A 20880-nucleotide genomic window follows, 5' to 3' on the forward strand; every position below is an offset into this window, starting at 1 on the left:
GAAGCAGTAGCAGAACGATGATGTGCCTGGTGGATTCTAATCCTGGTGGCAGTACTGCTCCATTAGGACTTTAAATGTGTCTTTATCTGTTGAGTTGAGTCCTCCGCTGCGTGTTGTCTTTCACTGATTTGTTTTTCCCCGGAAAAGATAAGAAACAACATGTCAGCGAAAAAGCAGATTTCATTATTTGTAGTTAATTACCCCACCCTCTTTTGAAACACACACGCGCATGTACATACTGAACAGTATAAATGAGGTTAGTAATTGGATTTCTCAGATTAGATGTTATTTTACTTGTGACACCAAATGAGAAATTCAGAACAAAATACTTAGATACTTTCTTACCTGGGTGTTGTCTCCATCAGGAATTGGTGGGAACCCATCATCATTGTCAATTGGTTCCCGAGTGCCAACCCACTGACGGGGAAAATAATCAGCAACACATTACGATGATGTAAGTATGACATATGATGAATTAATTCATTAAAATAACCTGAAGGTCACATTCTTGTATTTTAACACTTTGTCTCAGATGTTTAATCATTAGTTTACTCTGTAAAAGTCTACGTACCACTGCACTTATATTGTTTTGTCTTTCCTGTTGGACCTGAAATAGAAAGGCATAACACTTTAATAAGAAAACACACATTTACCCTAATCCAGTGACACAACAGTGGGTGTTTGGTTGTTCCTCCATGTCTGCAGAAAGCCCTTTACAGGATCAAACTTGGACTGTGAAAGAACCCAAAATCCTGCTCTGTCCATATGAATCTGACTTTTTTTGTCCTTTGACTGTCCTGTATTCAAAGGTTCTGTATGCAACCTTAAGAGCATTAATACAAAAGTATACCACTATGTGCTGTGTGAAGATATAGTGGCATAATGGCATCCTGAGCAGAGAATGAAGTCATGCTACCTCTGTGTGTGTTATAGTGAGTTTGTCTGAGGTTTATTGTGGTAGGCCGTTCCAGCATTGTGTCCATGTGTACCTGGTCAATTGTTTTCTAATAAACAATAAATATAGCAACTTCTAATCAAACCATACCAATTTCAGGTTTAAAATAACTTCAGATTGGGTCCGCTACAAACCACACCCACCTCAGGTTAAAACTCCACCCATTCCTAATACAGATAATGCTGTACTTGGTCATCCGTGGTTAACACCATTAGCTCTGTCAAGACTGTTACTGTTTAGCGTTGTTTATAGAGTTAACACCCTGCTAGCTGCGAACTCAGTCACCTCTATTTTGAGAAGTGTGTCATATGACAACTCATATGATAAGTCATACGCTCTGAATTTCACAGAGTGCTTCTTTAAAAAATAAGATTTTAATCCAAAGACTGGCTCTGCAATTTATATTGAACACTCATATAAGCCTGAATATTAGTCCTAAAATTTTAATATGCAGTACACAGAATGAGGTGCTAATGTAGGCTCCCTTTGGGTTAGTCACACCTCTGTAGGTCACACACACACACACACACACACACACAGAGCACTGTAAAGTCATGTAGATAAAAGCAGAATTCATTATTTTCTAAAATGACAAAGTTTGAAATGGTTTCAGTTCGACAGTTCTGGAATAAGAGCTGAAGATTTTTAGTCTACATTTGCAACTGAGGCCTGCTAACAAAAAAATCAAGTACTTAAATTGTTGCAAAGAGTGAAGAACTTTGCTTAGCAGGTTAGATATTTATTTATTTTGTTGTAAAAGGACACAGTTGGACAAAGTCAAATTTATTAAAAACCAAGTTATCAGTGGCAAACTTCTCTACCACAAACTCCATGTTTAACTCAATACTTGAAACTGGTAGATATTATAGAAAAAAGATCCCGTAGATATCACAAGATAAAATCATCTCATGCCTCGAGAGAAAGCTGAAAATAAAGCACCATTAATCTTGTCTCCTGACATCAGAGGTAAAGAGACATGTGTTGTGATTTGGTATCTTTCCTGCATTGCAACACCCCTCACCTAACCTTTTGTTTGAATTGGAAGTCAAATTCCATTTAAACAAATCAAACTGTTCAAAGCAGGCGACACCATAACCACGAACATTCAACACTCTGTGTACTCTGACTTCTCTTTTTAAAGTTATTTTTTTGGGGCTTTTTGCCTTTATTTAACAGGACATATGGCATGAAGTTTTTCCACAAAGTCTACCGACCGTTGACGTGTTGGTCGTGTTGGTTGTGTTGAACTCGCCCTCCATCGGAAATTGACTCCCTGCTGGCCACTGAAAATTAAAGAATGATTTAGTCCAAGGACATGATGATATTTGCTTAGTATCCATTTGACAGTTTGTTTGCAAAGGATGTTGACATTGGATTTCAAATAAAGCAACTAAATAATAAACATCAGCAGTATTATACACGCTGTAGGCCTTTTCTGATTTGTTAGCTCCTTCGCTCTGACATCTCTCCACTTTGTGCATGTATAGGTACTGTTTGTGCATGTGTGTGTCTTTCAGACGTGTGTGTTAATGACAAAAAGAGTGAAAAAATTGAATTTCTCCTCAGGGTGATTAATAAAGCATATAAAATTTTTTTAAAAAGAAGAAGAATATTTTAAAATGTTGAGTTAGACATGGCTCATTTAACTTTATAAAGCTCCTACACAGCTGTTAGTATTTTTAATTAATTAAAGTTATTTCTTTTTCAGTATTGTATCCAATCCTGCTGCACTACGTCTTGTTGATGCTGCTAGAATAAATTTAAGTTGTAGAATTTTCAATGATTGAGATCAGAAAATCATCAGTCTCACCAGAGCCGTTGCTATGACAATTAGTCCAAACAAACAGATCAGTGTGAGCCCTCTCATCTTGAACGTGGATTAGCCTTCTATCTGCACATGCACATGCTTTATACTGTCCATGTCAGTAGGTGGAGTTTGTTACAGTTTTTGTATGCACAAGTGTATTCTTGCTTAATATCAAAGTCCAACTTGTTTACCAAGAGCAATTTACTTGCTCCATACTTTGACTTAGACTTCTCATCTAATGAAAAATACCAGTGCAATGACTTTCTCACAAAAAGTCTACCCACCCTTTTTAATGGGGTTTTTCTCGCAAACTCGTCGTCACTGTTGAGCGGTGTTCTACCTCCCTTTGGCCACTGAAATTAGAATTAAAAACCTTTATCCAAGGACATAACGTTGTTTGGATAGCAAGGGCATTGACTCTGGATTTCAAACAGCAGCTACAGAATCAATAAATGAACCTGTTTCAATTTGCAGAGTGAGTGAAGATTTGTATTTAGCAAACCTGAACTAAATTACAAGGAATTACAGAATAAACAAGAACTACAGAGCTGTTCACATTAAAGTCATATCTTTGAGATTAGTAAATCTGGAAAACTCACCAGTTTTACACTTTTTACAGTTGAAACTGTGAGAATGAATCCAAACAGACAGAGCAGTGTATATCCCCTCATCTTGAATATAGATTAGCCTCCTATCTGAACATACACGTGGTTTATAGAGTCCCTGTCAGGGGGTGGAGTTTTAGTGGGGACCAACTGTAATGTATGTTACATGTAAGCTAGTCCATGATGGGTGAGCATCTGTCAGATTAAATATTACTCATAGAGGCTGGTGGATCCTAGTCTGAGTAGGCAGAAGTTCGCTGCATAGATCAGCCTCTCATTGGGCGGAATGAGCCACCCGCTGAAGTCCCGCCCTACCACCTCCGGTTGTCATAGTTGACAAACGTCCTTTACTAACTTTTGCGGTGTTTGATCTTGCGGGGATGTAGCCATTTTTCTGCCATGGTTCGCGTCCTGTAGGCGATATTTTTGTGGGCGTGTTACACCAAAACCTGTTTCCCCCCGGCAATATTTTTGCAAGCGCATCGTTGCTGTGGCACCACCCAGAACGATTGTGATTGGTTGAAAGAAATAAAAAAAAAGCAGGGGCATTTTTTTCTCCAATCTTAGTTTGAGAGTTGGCACAGCCAGACCTTTCTTTTCTTGAGAAAGGTCTGGTGAGCAAGACTAGGTGGATCCAAGTTGATGCTAATGTTCTGTATCTTCATGTAAAGTAAAGTAGCCCTTTGTTTTTAACTTTAAAACTATTTAGTTAGCAGGTGATATGTAGTGCTTGACTATATGAGTGCTATAGAGCTTGTTTGTCTTTTTATGGATGTGTCTTTGTTTTGTCTGTCTCAGTCATGCTCATGAGGGTGCAAATGCATACATTTATAGTGACGTCACCCCTTGGTTTGTGGACCCTTGTTTTGAAGCCTCGAGTACAGCAGTTCCGCTGTCACCATCTTGGTTCTTTGGAGCCAGAAGTGACCATATTTGGAGGAGTTAGGGGTGGAGCTAACTCAGACCTTTTTGTTTTGTTTTGTTTTGTTTTTGGCTTTTTATGCCTGTATTGGATAGGATAGCCTCAAAGTGAGAGGGGATGACATAAAGCGAAGGCCATAGGTTGAAATCGAACCTGCAGCCGCTGCAGCAATGATATAGCCTTTGTACATGGGACACCCACCGCAACAGGTGAGCTACCTGGCACCCCAGAAACATTGATTTTTTACATCAAACTGCTGTATTCAGTGTTTTCACTGAGACATCTGCGGATACATTGGCTCCTGTTAAAAACCTCCTGAACAATGAACACTGAAGGAATTCTAGCTGTAAGAAGTTTGAACTGGCTGCAATGTGCAATCCTCACCACTAGATGCCACTAAATCCTCCTAAATCTCAAACACTGCTCCTTTAAGCCAATACTGATAGACTTCCCCAGAAATGAGTTCGCATTTTTCCCTAGTCTCGAAGTCAACAGATCTTTTGAGTTGGTTTTTGGGTAGACGTATGAAATAAGGTCTATGGTTATCACAAGTTTAAGAGACTTTCATGTTTTGTTCTACAACATACAATGCGTCAGTAAATACCTCACTTGTGAATTTTGAAGCTCTTATGTGTCTTAAAAAAGGCGGTTGCTAACAAGTAGCTAAATGAGACTACAGGACGTCATCACACCGAACACGGCTTTACAACTGTGCTGTGGGGGTCACATTAAGTCATGCGACTGTAGTGCGGTTTGTTTATAGCCTAATGTTAGCTTTGTACTTATTTCATTTAGGCTTCAGTGTTCAAGACAGTGGAATACATTTGTGAAGATTATCTTGGTAAACAAAATGTGTAAATAATAAAATAATCCAAAATCCAATCGAAAAATCCCATTGGAATTTTGACCAGGGTGATGCTAACGTCTGCATTGACCTACAGAAAAATACCCTCCCTGGAGCACTTTATATTCTCAAATGTATAATTTCATCAATACATCAATTAATTCAAGGTTCACCTGTGTTGTCTCACAAAGAGGATTGCTCTGTAAAAACGCCTTGGAGTTGTGCCAAATGCAAAAATTAATGTGACACTTCTAATTAACCACTTAATTATCAAGCCTCCATAGATAGGAAGGGTATAACAAAAATAAAATAATTAATTTAATTAATTTACAAAAAGGACAGTAATAAAATAGAATTAGTAAGTGCTGTGTTTACGGGTAATTTTAATTATTAATATTGTAAATTGTGTATTTAAATTTGAGTGTGATTGGGGGGAAAAAAAATCATAGTCAGGTGGCACAGTGCGAGCGCGTGCTCTGCCACTGTGCCACACTGCGCGCGCGCTCGCGTTCGTTGCCATGACGCTGAATGAAAACCTTAGTGAACAGAGGAGATGGACCGGAGCTGTTAAAGTGAGCTGAAATGACCCATCCTCACCTGAACGCCTCTTTACGGTAGTACAGGTGGATTTAGTGCATACGTGTGTACAGTGTGACGCAGGTTGGTTTTAGTTTTGTTGTGTCGTCGTCGTCGTGTTTTTGACAGAAGTGGTATGAAGTCTCACAACAGTGAGGTGGAAGTGTTTGTCCGGATCAGACCAACGGCAAACTTCTGCCAAGACCTCATTGAATGTCTCTCAGACGGACAGGTAACTTAACCAGCTAGCGTTAGTTTAAAAATCCATTATTAATGCTAAATCACAATGGTAAGCTATCCGCAGCGTTAGCTAGCCGGGAATAGGTTTGTGTAGCTTTTAATTTAGTTGGTCTTAATGTTTAATTTAGAAACAGTAACAGTTTTGTTTTCATTGGTTGAGGTTAAAAATTAAACTTTATGGTATTTTTTGCCCCCTAAGCACGAATAGTTTTGGTAATTTGCAAGTCAGAACGCGCTAGTTAAAACTGGTTCAATCTTAATAAAAAGTTATGATTTTTGTAGACTACTAGCTGGGTTTTATTTAGCTAGGCCTAACTGTTTCAGCCCAGGACACATTCAGTCCATACCTACCTTATATAGTCATGCTTTTCCAATTTGCACACATGTAACCACTATAACCATTGCCTAATAAGCCTTTTTCATGGCAGACATTTTGACATGCCACAGCAGAAAAGGCACAGGTGCAATTAATTACATTAGTAATGACTGCCCTACATTTAACAAGGTGTCTCGTTCCCTGATTTTATGCATGATTGCTTACTAACATGGCTCACTGGGACAATTAAACAGAGTGGAGGTATCATTAATGGTGTTACTTAGACCTGTGCTGTGACAAAATGTCTCAGGTTATACTGAGTTTGAATGTTGCTTACCACTACAGCAGAGCTGACAAAAGGAGTTACTCTGAATTGTCAAAGAGCAGAAAATAAACCTGCAAAAACATGTAATATCCATTAATCATTTTTTTTTTTATGCAGAAATGCCTCTGGTTTCAGCATCTCAAATATGAATAAACTGTTTTTAAGTCTTCGATAGCAAGTTGAATATCTTTAGGTTTTGCCTGCTGGTACGGCAAAACAAGCAATCTGAAGACACCAGCTTGGATTCTGGGAATTTATTATGGGCAATCTCCCAATCGTCTGACTGTTTATAGACCAATTAATTGAATATAGAATAATGAAAATAATTGATAGATTAATCGATAATGAAGATAACCTTGGTTGCAGCCCTATGTGCCAAACACATGTTCTCGCCCTTCTGCATCTTGTCAAGCACACCTGTTTAAAATTTCTGACCTTTAGATTTAACCTTACGGGAGCTGTGGGGTTTTTAGTTTGTAGTGTTACTGATGTCCCCAAACCTCTCCAAAATGTTTCACAAAGTGCCATTCTTTTTTACTCACTTTTGTGACACTGAAAACAAACTGGAAAACATACAGAAGCCTTTTGATGACTAACAGCTTACACAAGGGATCAAAGTCCCTGCCACAGGCAGCAGCTGTTCAAACTGCATCACATCCATGTCTGTAATGGATAACCTTATCCCAAATATTGACATATTACCTGTTTTTACTTATCTCTTAATTTAATTTAGCATATCTCATTAATGAAGGTGGAAGTTGTGTTTCCCATTTCAGCTGTCTGAATACAAATTACATCACATTTCAGATACAATATTTTCATCCTAGTAACTATGTACAGTAGCTTGTGGAGTTAATTTCAATGAATGCATTAGTGTTTATGCATGAAAATAATTCCTGGTAGTGTAGACTCAGAACTTCTTTCTGTGTCTTGCCCTTCAGACAGTGAACATCAATCACAGAAAAGACTCTAAGAAGCCCCAGGACTCCAGGAAAAGTCAGCAGAGCTCCTGGTCATTCCGGCTGAAAGGTGTCCTGCAGGATGTATCCCAGGAGGAGTTGTATGCCAGAGTGTGCCAACGGGTGGTACTGGGAGCACTGGATGGCTATAATGGTAGATCTGTTTGTCTACATAAAATGAACAGTGTGTACTGAAGTGTTAATCCCAGATAAGCATACTCAACTTAATGTCAACATGCTGTAGGTTTGTTGTCTTGTGACTCACTCAGGAAATGGCCCAAATTCCACAAGTGTAGTTTTCGTGATGTTCCAAGAAATGAGTGTATTGAGCAGTGTCTTCTGTTGTTTGCTTTTCAGGTACTGTGATGTGTTTTGGGCAGACAGGTGCAGGAAAGACCTACACCATGACAGGATCCACAGAATCATACAAGCAGAGAGGCATCATCCCTCGGGCCCTTCAAGAGGTAACTGACATACAAAGATATTTTCCTCTCAAACACTCTGTGAACCCAGTGAGTGTGTGTTTTTTATTTAAATCTCTGACATGGTATTCAGGTGTTTCAGGAGATGGAGAAAAGGACTGAGCACGCCTTCTCTGTGCACCTGTCCTACCTGGAGATCTACAATGAGACCCTGGTGGACCTGCTGCCATCACTGCAAGGCTCACAACACCCGTCTCATCGCAGCATGGTGGTGATGGAGGAGCCTGGCAGAGGGGTGACCATCAGAGGTCTGTCTCTGCACGCTGTCCACAGTGAGGAGGAGGCTCTCAATCTGCTGTTTGAGGTGTGTGGTCTGATGTTTTCAGTTTTATTGAAAAATATAGTTTTATGTTGTTTTTATCTGTTTTTTTATTTGATGCCAATTTATTTTTATGGACTATAATCAGTGTTGTTTGACTACTTTGAGAGCACAGTAATTTTCCAAAATTTTATAGATTTATACATATCTACATTGAAAATTGATGCTTGATAAACCTTTCCTTACTCAGGGTGAGATGAATCGCATTATTGGATCGCATGCCTTGAACAGGAGCTCCTCCAGGTCCCACTGTATCTTCACTGTGCATATAGAGGTATGAATTCAGTTACGTCTAAGGGTATACTTTATTATTTACTGGGATATCAGTGCTCAAACATGCCTTCTCATGCACGATTTTAAATGAGATAAAATGTGTTTCTTGACTACAGTCTCGCTCACGGACTCTGTCTGATGCCAAGTACATCACCTCCAAGCTGAATCTGGTGGATTTGGCTGGGTCAGAGAGGCTGGGAAAGACTGGGGTGAGAATGCCTGACTTCACCTGTTTTAAGGTTGAAAAGACACAAAAACAATGAACATGTTCAGGTGGAATGTAAAGTCTTTGCTTTTTGATCCTCCAGTCAAAGTAAAAAATAATATGCCTTTCTCTATGATTTGTCTTTTTTCCCACTTGATTTAATCTTCCTCTTCTTCCAGTCAGAGGGTCAGATGTTAAAGGAAACCATGTACATCAGCAAGTCCTTGTCCTTCCTGGAGCAGGCCATCCTGGCCCTGGCAGACCGTCGCAGAGACCACATTCCCTTTAGACAGACTAAACTCACTCATGCCCTCAAAGACTCACTGGGTGAGACTGCCAAGTTTTAACAGTACTGATAGCCGATGTTTGCTGGTTTAAAGGGTCCTTTCCTCTGTAGTAATACTTGTAAAACATAGTGTATTTGTCCTTTTCTGGAGGTGGGAACTGCAACACTGTGCTCGTGGCCAACGTCTACGGTGAGGCTGCACAGATAGAAGAAACAGTAAGGAGAGGAACATTTAGTATAAATCAGAAAACAGTCTCTTTTTTACTGCACGTGGTGTCATTTCCTCCCTGGATGATGATAAATATTCTTTGCAGCTCTCCACTCTTCGGTTTGCTAGCAGAATGAAGTGTGTCCGTACAAACCCTGCTGTTAATGAACACATGGATCCAGCAGTGAGTTCACACAATAATATGACACAGAAACGACTCTGGGAGGGGGGTAAAAATATGTTTTATTTTTCTTTACAGTCTGCATTGTGCTGTACTCTCTGTGTCAGCCATCAGCAAAAGTGATCTCATCAAATTAACTGTTGTGATTAGGCTCAGATCAAGAAACTTGAGAAGGATGTACAGATGCTGAAAGAGGAGCTGTCCATCTACAATACATTGGTGAGTGATGCCAGCAGGAAAGTGGCAAGACCGCTCACATATCATTATAATGTGTTAAGTCTGTTGTCCTGGTTTACTGTCACAACTTGTATTACATATCAGCACAAAATTTATACATTAATGGGTTTAAGTTGTTGCTCATCTTCTATTATTCAGGGGTAAATGTGTGCATATACTACATTTGCTATGACATAAATACTATAAAAGTACTATACGTCAGTAGAGTGTAGTAGTGTAGTGTAGTAAGTGTAGTATAAACTCATATAGTATGTTTAAGTACTAGACAGTTCTTTATAATGTTTATTTTTATCACATAAAAATCCAAAACACAATTCAGCTGGTTCATATTACATTTAAATGCCATCATTCATTATCATCAATCATTCACCCTTCACCAGATGAAGCGGCCAAGCATCACATACGAGCCGCTGTCTGAAGCCCAGCTGGCTGAGATCCGCAGCCAGGTTCGGAGATACCTAGATGGGAGCCTGGAGGAAATCAGAGTGAGAACATAAAGAGCACAGCCAATACTTTTTCTGCCACACCATGTTTTGGATGAGAATTGTTTTTTGAGGGCTTTAAATTTCTCTCTGCATGACATCTAATTACAGATTGTAAGTATCAGGCAGGTCCAAGCAGTTTTCGCCCAGTTCAAGCTCGCTGTGCAGTGAGTATCATCGACCTTTAAAAATCTGAAACTTTAAATGCAGCCAGTGTTTAGTTAGACAAGAATGGAACAAGGTTTTATTTGTTAATTCTAAGTGATTCAGTGTGTTTATGTATGTATGTGAGCAGGGAGCAGGAGCAGAAGGTGAAGGCTCAGCTATGTCAGACCTACAACTTGGTGGAGAAAGACCAAAGTGCTACAACAACTGCTGTCAAGGTCAGTCAACATCTGACTCACCGTTCAAGGCATCTTATGGAAATTATTAGCTGTTATTCTGTTTGTCTGCTGTAGTGTTGACTTTGTCAGCTATTTTTATTCAGTCTTAGTCGTGTGTCAGGTGTCCCTGTTGTTTTTATTAATATAATCAACCTCATGCTGTGCTTTTTAGTCAAGTTCTGTTTTAGTCATATTAGATTAAAAGAAACCCTTTTTTTTCTAATATATTGAGCATATCGGTCATTGTAGTCTAGCCCAGTAGTAGGACTTTGTATCGGTACTCAATACCTTGTAACGGCCACTTCAGACCAATGATTCGCGACAAGACAAAACTGTTTTAGGACGTTGCAGCGAAAAGTTGCAGCAGTTTGAACTGGGTGTCTGAGCTTGACTCAAGCCAGCTTATGGTTTTACCTGCATCACAGCTGGTCAAATCACCGGCAGCTGGTTTTAGAACATAAAGCACTTCAACTGTTTCAGCAGCCAATCGGCTTGTAAAGAAGGTCAAAATTAACGCAGACAGCATGTTGGCTTGCTGCGGCAGATGCTCTGCCCCTGTCAAGCATTCTGTTTTCATCCTCACGTGTGCCAGTTTTCAGATGGTGGGTCGCTGCTACTGCTTGCTGTATGTGCTTATGCCCCCTCCACAACACACACACATTCTCATTGACTAATTTATTGGTGCTGCTTACTTATATTATTGTGGTGTATTAATTATGAATACAGTCCATCTGATGCTCCAACAAATAACCAATAACTTTGTCATTTCAGTTAAATTTATTTGACGAAAGATTTTACTTTATCATTATCTAATAAAAACACAGGTTGAATGATGACTTGCCCCACTACAATTTCATGTCGGCGTCCCCCCACTCATATCAGACACTTGCTACACCGACCGGCATATGCACTCACATATACATAGATTAAAGGGATAGTGCACCCAAAAATGAAAATTCAGCCATTATCTACTCACCCATATGCTGAGGGAAGCTCAGCTACCCACTCTCCCCTTGGATCTCCGCAAGGGATGTGAGGACTCTAAAACTTCACCTGAGCCTCCCTCGGCATATGGGTGCGTAGATAATGGCTGAATTTTCATTTTTGGATGCACTATCCTTTTAACATAAATTTTAGTACTTGAAATCTGATGCATTACACAGTGATATTGCTAAAGGCTGGTTTTCATCCCCAGTCCCCTGCCAAGTAAACTAATAAACAATACATACAATGTAATGACAAATACACAATCCATACCAGCATTATAAAATTCACCCACCTGTCTGAAATATTTCCCCTCCTTCGTTTTTAGTTAACGAAAAATAAGGTTTTATTTATCAACCACAATGTAGTCCCGTCTTTTTCATCATCAATATTATCTATGTTGATATAGTCACAGTTAATGTTAATGATGTTGGTGCTGATTCATCGTTTTGTCTTAGTCACAGGAAAGGAAAGGCCTTTGACGAACTTACTTAGTCATACTTTTCATTAACAAAATTAACACTGGTCTTTTGTACCACTGACAGCCTGTTCAGTGAACACGACATTGTGACTGAGCTTTGCTTAGACGTTACTTTGTTAACTCTTTTTAGAGGTGGGATACCAGAGGCAGCACTGAGAATGTGGAGGCTGGCAGCTTTGAGGTGTCTGCTCAGTCACCAAGAAACACCCATCGCCCAAATTCGACCAAAACCAAAACTAAAAAGTCTAGGGAGAAACAGAGGTAAGTGAACACTGAAAACTTTATTTAGCTAGAAGTTGTAGCCCTACAGCTCACTGTAGTAGTTCAAACTTTGAGCATGTTAATCCTCCAAATAGAAGTAAGACAAATTATAATACAAATAATAAAACTATCAATATAAACTTTTTATGTTGCATTAAACGAGGATCAGAATGTCAGAGACAGGATTTAACTTGTTGTAAGTTAAATGTACTGGTTTGGTTTTTAATGACACACTCAATGTGATTATCCAGCCAAAACAGGAGACAGGGAGAGGGGAGTCCGGTTTTACGGAAGCATTTGGAGAGTGCCTCCAAATCAAAGCTGAACTCTGTCCAGACACCAGAGAGAGAACAGGAGTCACAAGAACCAGACACAGAGAGCCAGGAGACACAGGAATCACAACCGCCTGGCAACGAACCCTTCCACCCTGAGTATGTGTGTGACATGACATGAATAAAGTCTTATGTATTAAATGGTCAGCTCAGACATCTTTGGTAGTCCTATGAATGGAATGTGTACCGTGTTGTTTTTTATAGCCTTGTCACTGAAAAGTTTGCTGTCTCTGTCCAGCACTCCTCCATCCAAAGCAGAAGCCTTTGAGGATTTTAAATTGGGACAAGGCAGCAAGATCAACCACATCTTTAAGGAGAACAAGGCTGTGCTGTTGGAACGCCGCAGTCTTCTTCAACAGCTCACTGAGGAGGTCAACATGATCAAGAGAGAGATCGACTGCATCACGGCCTTCATACAGCAGCGCCAAGAAACAAGAAGGGGCCAAGGTACTTTAAATGTTGATATCATCAAGACAATTCTCAGGAAAGTGGTAGATGCTTTGATTTGTGCTTTGCTGTTCTCAATGGATCCATGTCTTTTCTCCTGTCAAGCATGTCATACTCCTAAACAGGATGAGTATAAGCTTGTGAAAGATTCTCAGTTTTCATTTTTTGACAGGAAAATAGCTAGCTAATAGCTTTATTTTTAGTGGAGATATTGGAGACATGACTGTGACAAAGTACCTTACTATGACGTTTTTCAGAACACCTTACAGCATACTATACTATGACAATTTTATGAAATTTGTATGGCATACTATACTATGATTTTTTTTATGAATTCACATGACATACTATACTGACATTTTTACCTCCGCCAAGGAGGTTATGTTTTCGCTGGCGGTGGCCTGTTTGTTAAAGTTAAAGTCCCACTGATTGTCACACACCTGAGTGTGTGAAATTTGTTCTCCGCATTTGACCCATCCCCTGAGGGAGGGGTGAGCAGCAGCGGTGCTGCGCCCGGGAATCATGTGGTGATCTAACCCCCAATTCCAACCCCTGATGCTGAGTGCCAAGCAGGGAGGCAATGGGTCCCGACCTCCCAGTCTCAGGGCGGACATTCTACCGCTAGGCCACTGAGCTGGTTTGTCTGCAAAATAACTCAAAAAGTTATGAATGGATTTTGATGAAATTTTCAGGAAAGGTGGCTAATGGGACAAGGAACAGATGATAAAATGTTGGTGGTGATCGGTTGAAGCAAAATGGATAAAATAAAGTCTATCGTCTGACAGTCTCAGCAGCAATTCCAATTTCTAAAGATGGGGAAAAATAGCGCCATCTGGTGGCCGGAAAGCACGTCTTGTTCTACTTGCTAAATATTGTTGTAATTCTAAAGTTGAAATTAATGTTCTGTGTTGGAAAAAAAGAAAGTGAAAAATACAAAAAAACCTATTATATTCTGTGTTGGTACAAAATAAAAACGAAATAAATACACCACAGTGTCTCCATAGTGAAGGCATATATAACCTAATAATGATAGTGATGCAAATAACCTAATTGTGATGCAGGCTGCAAAATCTGATGCAGAGGGGGAGGGGATATCACCTACTTGGCGGAGGTCTCCACACTCTGAGTGCTTTTCTAGTTTATGATGTTTTTATGAGATACCACACTATGACACTTTTGAACAGTTTTTCCCTGACATACTATACAATGACTTTTTTGTAAATCCACAACAACATGCAGCAAAGTAAAACTCTTCTAAAATTAAGTCAGACATACTATACTGTGACATTTTTTATGAATTTATGACATACTATACTATGACATTTTCAATGACTTTTTATGACATACTATACTATGACATTTTGATGACTTTTTATGACATACTATACTATGACATTTTTTATTATGTTTTTATGACATACTATACTGTGACATTTTTTATGAAATTTTATGACATACTATACTATGACATTTTTCATGAAATTTTATGACAAACTATACTATGACATTTTTTATGAAATTTTATGACAAACTATATTGTGACATTTTTTATGAAATTTTATGACATACTATACTGTGACATTTTTCATGAAATTTTATGACAAACTATACTATGACATTTTTAATGAAATTTTATGACAAACTATATTGTGACATTTTTTATGAAATTTTATGACAAACTATATTGTGACATTTTTTATGAAATCTTATGACATACTATACTATGACATTTTTTATGAAATCTTATGACATACTGTACTATGACATTTTTTATGAAATTTTATGACATACTATACTATGGCATTTTTAATTGAAATTTTATGACATAATTTACTGTGACTTTTTTTTTTAAATAAAATTTTATGACATACTATACTATGACATTTTTATGAAATTTTATCCAATACTGCACCATAATATTTTTTGAATTAAATTTTATAGCATACTATCCAATGACATATTTTACTATGACACTACTTTTTAAGACAAATTGTATGGCATATTATATTAGGACATTTTTATAAATTAAATTTTATGACATACTATACTATGACATTTTTATGATATACTATAAATGACATTCTTGGCATGGCATACTCTACCATGACTTTATGAAAGACTTTTTGCCCATACTTTACTATGAGATTTTCAGAATTCCAGCATATACCCTGTTAGTATCCTGAGGTATATTTGGGATCAAATCTCTAACTCTCTATCTCTCTGTTAGGTTTTTGTGTTGAGCAGTCGTTGTCTGCAGTGTGGAATTTTAAGGATGGTCCTGGGAATAGGTCTGTAAGATATTAGAGCTAAATCCTTTTTTTCAATGTGTGTTTTTGTCTGAAGGTCAGTATTTGGTCATGGAGAGGGAGCCAGATGCCACGTCATTGATGCAGCTCAAAGAGCTAAAGGCCCTGTACCGACAGAGATATGGGGTTCTGCGTGACATCAAGGCAGAGGTTAACTACTGTCAACACCTTGTGGATCAGTGCAGGGTGCGCCTGCTCTCTGGTCAGTTCTCAAAATACCCTGTATTTACTTCTTCTCTTACACAGCTCAGAGCTTTCATAACTGGCATTACTGGTACCTTGAAAAAGCTCAGAAAAAATAATAAATTGCTCGTGTGTCCCAGAATTTGAGAACTGGTGTACAAAGTCTTTCCTGGTACCTGAGGAGGAGGAGCTGGACATAACTATGGACAAGATGCTTAAACAAGTGAGTCTGCTCACATTTACAACAGAACATCTCTCATGTAGAAAATAATGCTTCTGCACATACAGTTTTCTATACAGCAAACACGTGCATGTCATTTATTCAAGGAATTATGTTTTCTACCAAGTCCCACTCAGAGTGAAGGAATCTGAGAGGACATCATGTTAAATTGACCTGTATTGGAAAAGTTGTGACTACATTTTGGTAACGAGTTATTATCTGTGTCGCTGCTGATCTCAGAGGGAGGATAACCAGCTGCAGTATGAGCCTCCTCCTGACTGCTCCAGCTCTGAGTCCTTCTATAATGCCCGCAACAGAGTGCTGAAGAGGGTGGGTGTCCCATTCCATTTTACATTTCATAAATGACTGCTTATTTTAAATAATATTAAGTGAATAGTTGTAAGGGTTTGTATTTGTAATTTGGTCATGTCACTTCACTTTGATTTATTGCTGGGGTAACAGTTAAGTAGAGATATAAATTTACAATCTGCGCAACTGTAACCTTGTGATTTTTCTATCTCCACAGAGGAATAGCAGAGCAGTGTCCTCTACCCAAGTGCAGAGGACCTTGTCTGCTGCATCTGGACAGAGAAGACTTCTTCCAGTTCTACCTGTTAGATAAGTGAGTTTACAAGTGACCTACAGTGTCCACATGTGCTAAATGTGACAGTATAATATTCCTTTTCAGTCATTCACTTCTTCTGTTGAGATTTTTCTGTTTAACCTATGCATTGTAGTTTGTACATTGGTCAAGCACAAAAAAGACACAACACAGTGGATCAGCTTCTTAAATGAAAAGTAAAATTTATTATTCCTGAACCACAAAATAGACTTCTTTGGTTGTACAAATTCACTAGTTACAGTCTTGTATGAGCTCTAACCCTTGACCCTAGGACTTCTGACCCTTTCCCTCCGACCTATTTGCAAGTAAAAGCCCCCAAAGAGAACTCAAGACAAAAGAATAAACAAAAACTTGAAACACTGCATTAATAATGTAGTGAAACCCATCTGGAAAAAAAAAAAAAAGATCTACTTTAAGTTTAAAAAAGGAGATATCAGCCATTGCAAATGTTATCAAACAAACTGAATTTCAGTCAGTGAGAGCAACATGGAAAGCTATCATTAGAAGACCCTACATTAAATTAACACAAATGCTACTATGCTGTGATTCTGCAAAAATACCCATCAGATACATAAACTGACAGTATGTCGAGCATTGAACTGAAAGAGAACAATGTCTTGAGAGGGATTTCTAAATCGGTTCTGCCTCTCGCGGCTCTCCCATTAACAAACCAATATACATGCAGAGAGCATCCCGATACCAAGCCCGTCCAAACCCAGATGCATCAGCAGTCCAGACTCTCGCTTGGTCTAGGTCAAGACTGGCTCAGTTTCAGACCCAAAGTTTGCTTTCCTTTCAGTATTTGTACATTATTCACACAATAATTAACGATTTTTCAGTGGCGTCAGATTTAAATTAACCATAGACAGAAAAATAAAACACCTGCTACCTTCACGTCACTCTGGAATACCTCCAGATAGTTCAAGGATAGAATGAATGATTCACATTGATAAAAGTAAAAAATAAAAAACCCTAAACCGGGCAAGATGAGTACCGTTAATTAATAAATGACGCTAAGAATGCATGTCTCCATAAATTTGATGATGTGATCTATTTGTAAAAATGCCTACTCAATGCTGCTGCCTCCAGTGTAGTCATATTCTCTACAAGGGGAATGTAACACATCACTCACAGGTGGTGACACATGGATATGCAACAGCTATACTTTGTCCAAGCAATCTAATGTTGTAGATATGCGTCTCTCTGCAAACGCCTGGAGAATTCATGTTTATATAAAGTAGGTTAAATGATATGAAATTCAATAATTGAAAGCTTTGACTTCGTGACCCACAATATATTTTAGATTTACTAAAGATAAATTATGACAAGCATCGGTCATGCTTTTTGTGCCCAAAAGGACCAGAGGAGTTAAAACAGTGTAAAATATAGAAGGCCTTCAATTTGAGTAAAAGATAAAAACAATAAATTACTTAAGATATATGTTCTTAAAAAGCTGATCAATGGCAGTGCAAAAAAAGATATGTACTAATGTTTTTAAAAGCTCTCAACAAGTAGTGACTGTGAAGGTAGCAGGATGTTCCCTCCTCATTTAATATGTACACTCCTGTCTGCCCAAGTCTCAAGAAACCCCTGACATTTTACAATCTATTCACTGAAAGCCTAAAAATATCATTCAAGAAGTTAGTATAGCTATGACCCATTTCTTTTCTCTTCCAGTATGTTTTTTTTAAAACAGCAAAATCATTGGAGGTGCGAAAAATAAAAAAACTAAAAGCTTCGGTCACCTGCTTTTTAAAATAGATCAGCTTCTACTTGGTAAACCGAGCGAACAATAACAAAACAAAGAATGGTTTGTAAGTAGCAATCCTAGCTAACCACACTAGCTCTTTCTTGCCGCTGAGGGACTGTTGAGCAACTTGCCAACTCATCCACAGACTGTATAGGCAAGACTGGCACGCAGGATATAAGTGAGTGTGTACGTGTGGTGACTATCAGCGCCGTAGTCTCTGCAGTGGTTATATATGGGAGAGTAAATCCTGCTCTACTGACACTGTGTAGTGTTTAGTGACTTTGCACGTCCTGCGGATGCACTTGTGTGTTACCAGTGTTCCACAGTCTATGTAAATGTATGAGTGTTTGCATGATGTCTTCGGCTTTCTTCTCTCACTGCAAGGTGTTACGTGGGCACAGCGGTTTCCAGGCTGCGGCGGCCCTGCCTCAGTTTGCGTTTGTTGCTGTACAGGGCCATCTCCTCCAGGGCTGAGGTGGCAGGCAGCGGGTTGGGTACCTCGGCCTCAGGGCTTGCAGTGAGCACTAAAAAAACAACAAAGAAAAAGAACAACTTCAGTTGAGCTGCTGCAATTTATCTTCTTTTTGACAATCACTCCTCTACGGCAGCTGTGGAGAGGAGAAGAGATGAAGGCCACTGGACAGTAGATTCCTGATTAGAGTTAATGGATCCCTTAAATCTGCAAGAAAAGCCCCACACTCAGATCAGCAGCTGCAAACAAGCAAAAGTTTTGAGCAGAAGACTGAAGCACCCAGTGACTGCATGTTTAAACCAGGCAGCCACCTTGGTGGGCTCTGTATTCACTCTCACAGCAAGAGTTAATACTATTAAAGATGTTTTTATTAAACTAATTTCAAATTTCTTCTTGAAATTTCTTCCCAACTTAGTGTGTGTACATGCACTCAAGTGATTGGGTTAAGGTTGGCATTTTACGTGAACATGTGCAGGAGAAAGACTTAAGACAGAAAGTAATTCTGCGCAAAGCCGGATGACAAAATGAAATAATTGCATGTAGCTATGCATCCTTGTGTCTAAAATAATTTCATCCTATGCCAGAGTAAAACTGAAATTAACACAAAGTAACCTCTAAAATTATAAAACCTCTACAAGTCTTTCTACAGCTTATTTACACTGTGAAAAAAGACGCACACTTACTACAACAGTTTAGTCGCCAGAGGTTTTCTCTGACTTAACTTTGGAAGAATGGATTAGTTTTGTTTTGCTGCATGTTGTGGATTTACAAAAAAGTCATTGTATAGTATGTCAGGAAAAAAAGTCTGTTGTATAGTATGCCATAAAATTTCATAAAAATGTAATAGTATAGTATGTCATAAAAACATTATAAAAAATGTCATAGTATTCTACGTTATAAAATGTCATAAAAAAAAAAGTCACAGTAGAGTATGGCATAAAATTTAATTAAAAAAACGTCATAGTATAGTATGTTATAAAATTTCATTAAAAAAAAACGTCATAGTATGTCATAAAAACATAATAAAAAATGTCATAGTATAGTATGTCATAAAATTTCATAAAAAATGTCACTGTATAGTATGTCATAAAATTTTATTAAAAAAAAAAAGTCATAGTATGTCAAAATTTCATAAAAAAGTCAGTATAGTATGTCATAGAATTTTATAAAAAAAAACGTCATAGTATGTCATAAAAACATAATAAAAAATGTCAGTATAGTATGTCATAAAATTTTATAACAAAAAGTCATAGTATGTCATAAAATTTCATAAAAAATGTCACTGTATAGTATGTCATAAAATTTTATTAAAAAAAAGTCATAGTATGTCAAAATTTCATAAAAAAAATGTCAGTATAGTATGTCATAGAATTTTATAAAAAAAAAAAAGTCATAGTATAGTAAGTTATAGAATTTCATAAAAAAAAGTCATAGTATTGTATGTTATAAAATGTCATAAAAATGTCATAGTATAGTGTTATAAAATGTCATTAAAAAAACGTCATAGTATGTCATGAAAACATAATAAAAAATGTCACAGTATAGTATGTCTTTTTTTTTTGTTAAATGTCATCATATAGTATGTTATAAAATTTCATCAAAAATGTCATAGTATGTCATAGAATTTTATTAAAAAAATGTCATAGTATAGTATGTCATCAAATTTCATTAAAAAAAAGTCATAGTATAGTATGTCATCAAATTTCATTAAAAAAAAGTCATAGTATAGTATGTCATAAAAACAAAAAAAGTCATTGTATAGTATGTTATAAAATTTCATTAAAAAAACCCGTCATAGTATAGTATGTCATAAAAACATAATAAAAAATGTCATAGTATAGTATGTCATAAAAACAATAAAAAATGTCATAGTATAGTATGTCATAAAAACATAAAAAATGTCAGTATAGTTTGTCATAAGAATTCATAAAAAAATGTCACAGTATAGTATGTCATAAGAATTCATAAAAAATGTCATAGTATAGTATGTCATACGAATTCATAAAAAATGTCATAGTATAGTATGTCATAAAATTTCATAAAAAATGTCACAGTATAGTACTTCATAAAATTTTATAAAAAATGTCACAGTATAGTATGTCAGAATTTTATTTAAAAAAAAATGTCATAGTATAGTATGTCATAAGAATTCATAAAAAATGTCAGTGTAGTATGTCATAAGAATTCATAAAAAATGTCACAGTATAGTATGTCATA

At 37.5% G+C, this 20880-nt stretch overlaps 2 protein-coding genes across 16 annotated transcripts in view; one reads left to right on the forward strand and one right to left on the reverse strand.

Annotated features, from left to right (window-relative positions):
- Positions 1–328: 328 nt before the first annotated feature.
- kif9 (kinesin family member 9) lies at positions 329–19042 on the forward strand. Of its 2 annotated transcripts, none has more exons than XM_050057150.1 (21): positions 329–454; positions 7532–7703; positions 7907–8013; positions 8105–8335; positions 8541–8624; positions 8740–8832; positions 9008–9155; positions 9266–9330; positions 9429–9506; positions 9654–9722; positions 10121–10225; positions 10334–10389; positions 10518–10605; positions 12201–12331; positions 12583–12762; positions 12902–13110; positions 15454–15618; positions 15740–15822; positions 16060–16149; positions 16346–16441; positions 18576–19042. In XM_050057150.1, the coding sequence occupies exons 3-20, from the start codon at positions 7915–7917 to the stop codon at positions 16439–16441; spliced, it is 2070 nt and encodes a 689-aa protein (XP_049913107.1). In that variant the 5' UTR covers positions 329–454; positions 7532–7703; positions 7907–7914; the 3' UTR covers positions 18576–19042. The 2 variants fall into 2 exon arrangements, with proteins under 2 accessions (XP_049913107.1, XP_049913106.1); XM_050057149.1 differs by lacking the exon at positions 329–454 and adding an exon at positions 5670–5941.
- Positions 16599–20880, reverse strand: part of scrib (scribble planar cell polarity protein) — an 83245-nt gene continuing 78963 nt past the window's right edge. For 12 of the 14 annotated variants that reach the window (XM_050057136.1, XM_050057148.1, XM_050057135.1 and 9 more), the window contains one exon: positions 16599–18715. In XM_050057136.1, coding sequence (XP_049913093.1) covers positions 18579–18715 — 137 coding nt within the window. In that variant the 3' untranslated portion in view covers positions 16599–18578. The remainder of the gene's footprint in view (positions 18716–20880) is intronic. The other 2 variants (XM_050057142.1, XM_050057139.1) reach the window with 1 other exon arrangement.

The sequence above is a fragment of the Epinephelus moara genome, chromosome 11 (assembly GCF_006386435.1).
Source record: "Epinephelus moara isolate mb chromosome 11, YSFRI_EMoa_1.0, whole genome shotgun sequence".
In the NCBI taxonomy this organism is placed as follows: domain Eukaryota; kingdom Metazoa; phylum Chordata; class Actinopteri; order Perciformes; family Serranidae; genus Epinephelus; species Epinephelus moara.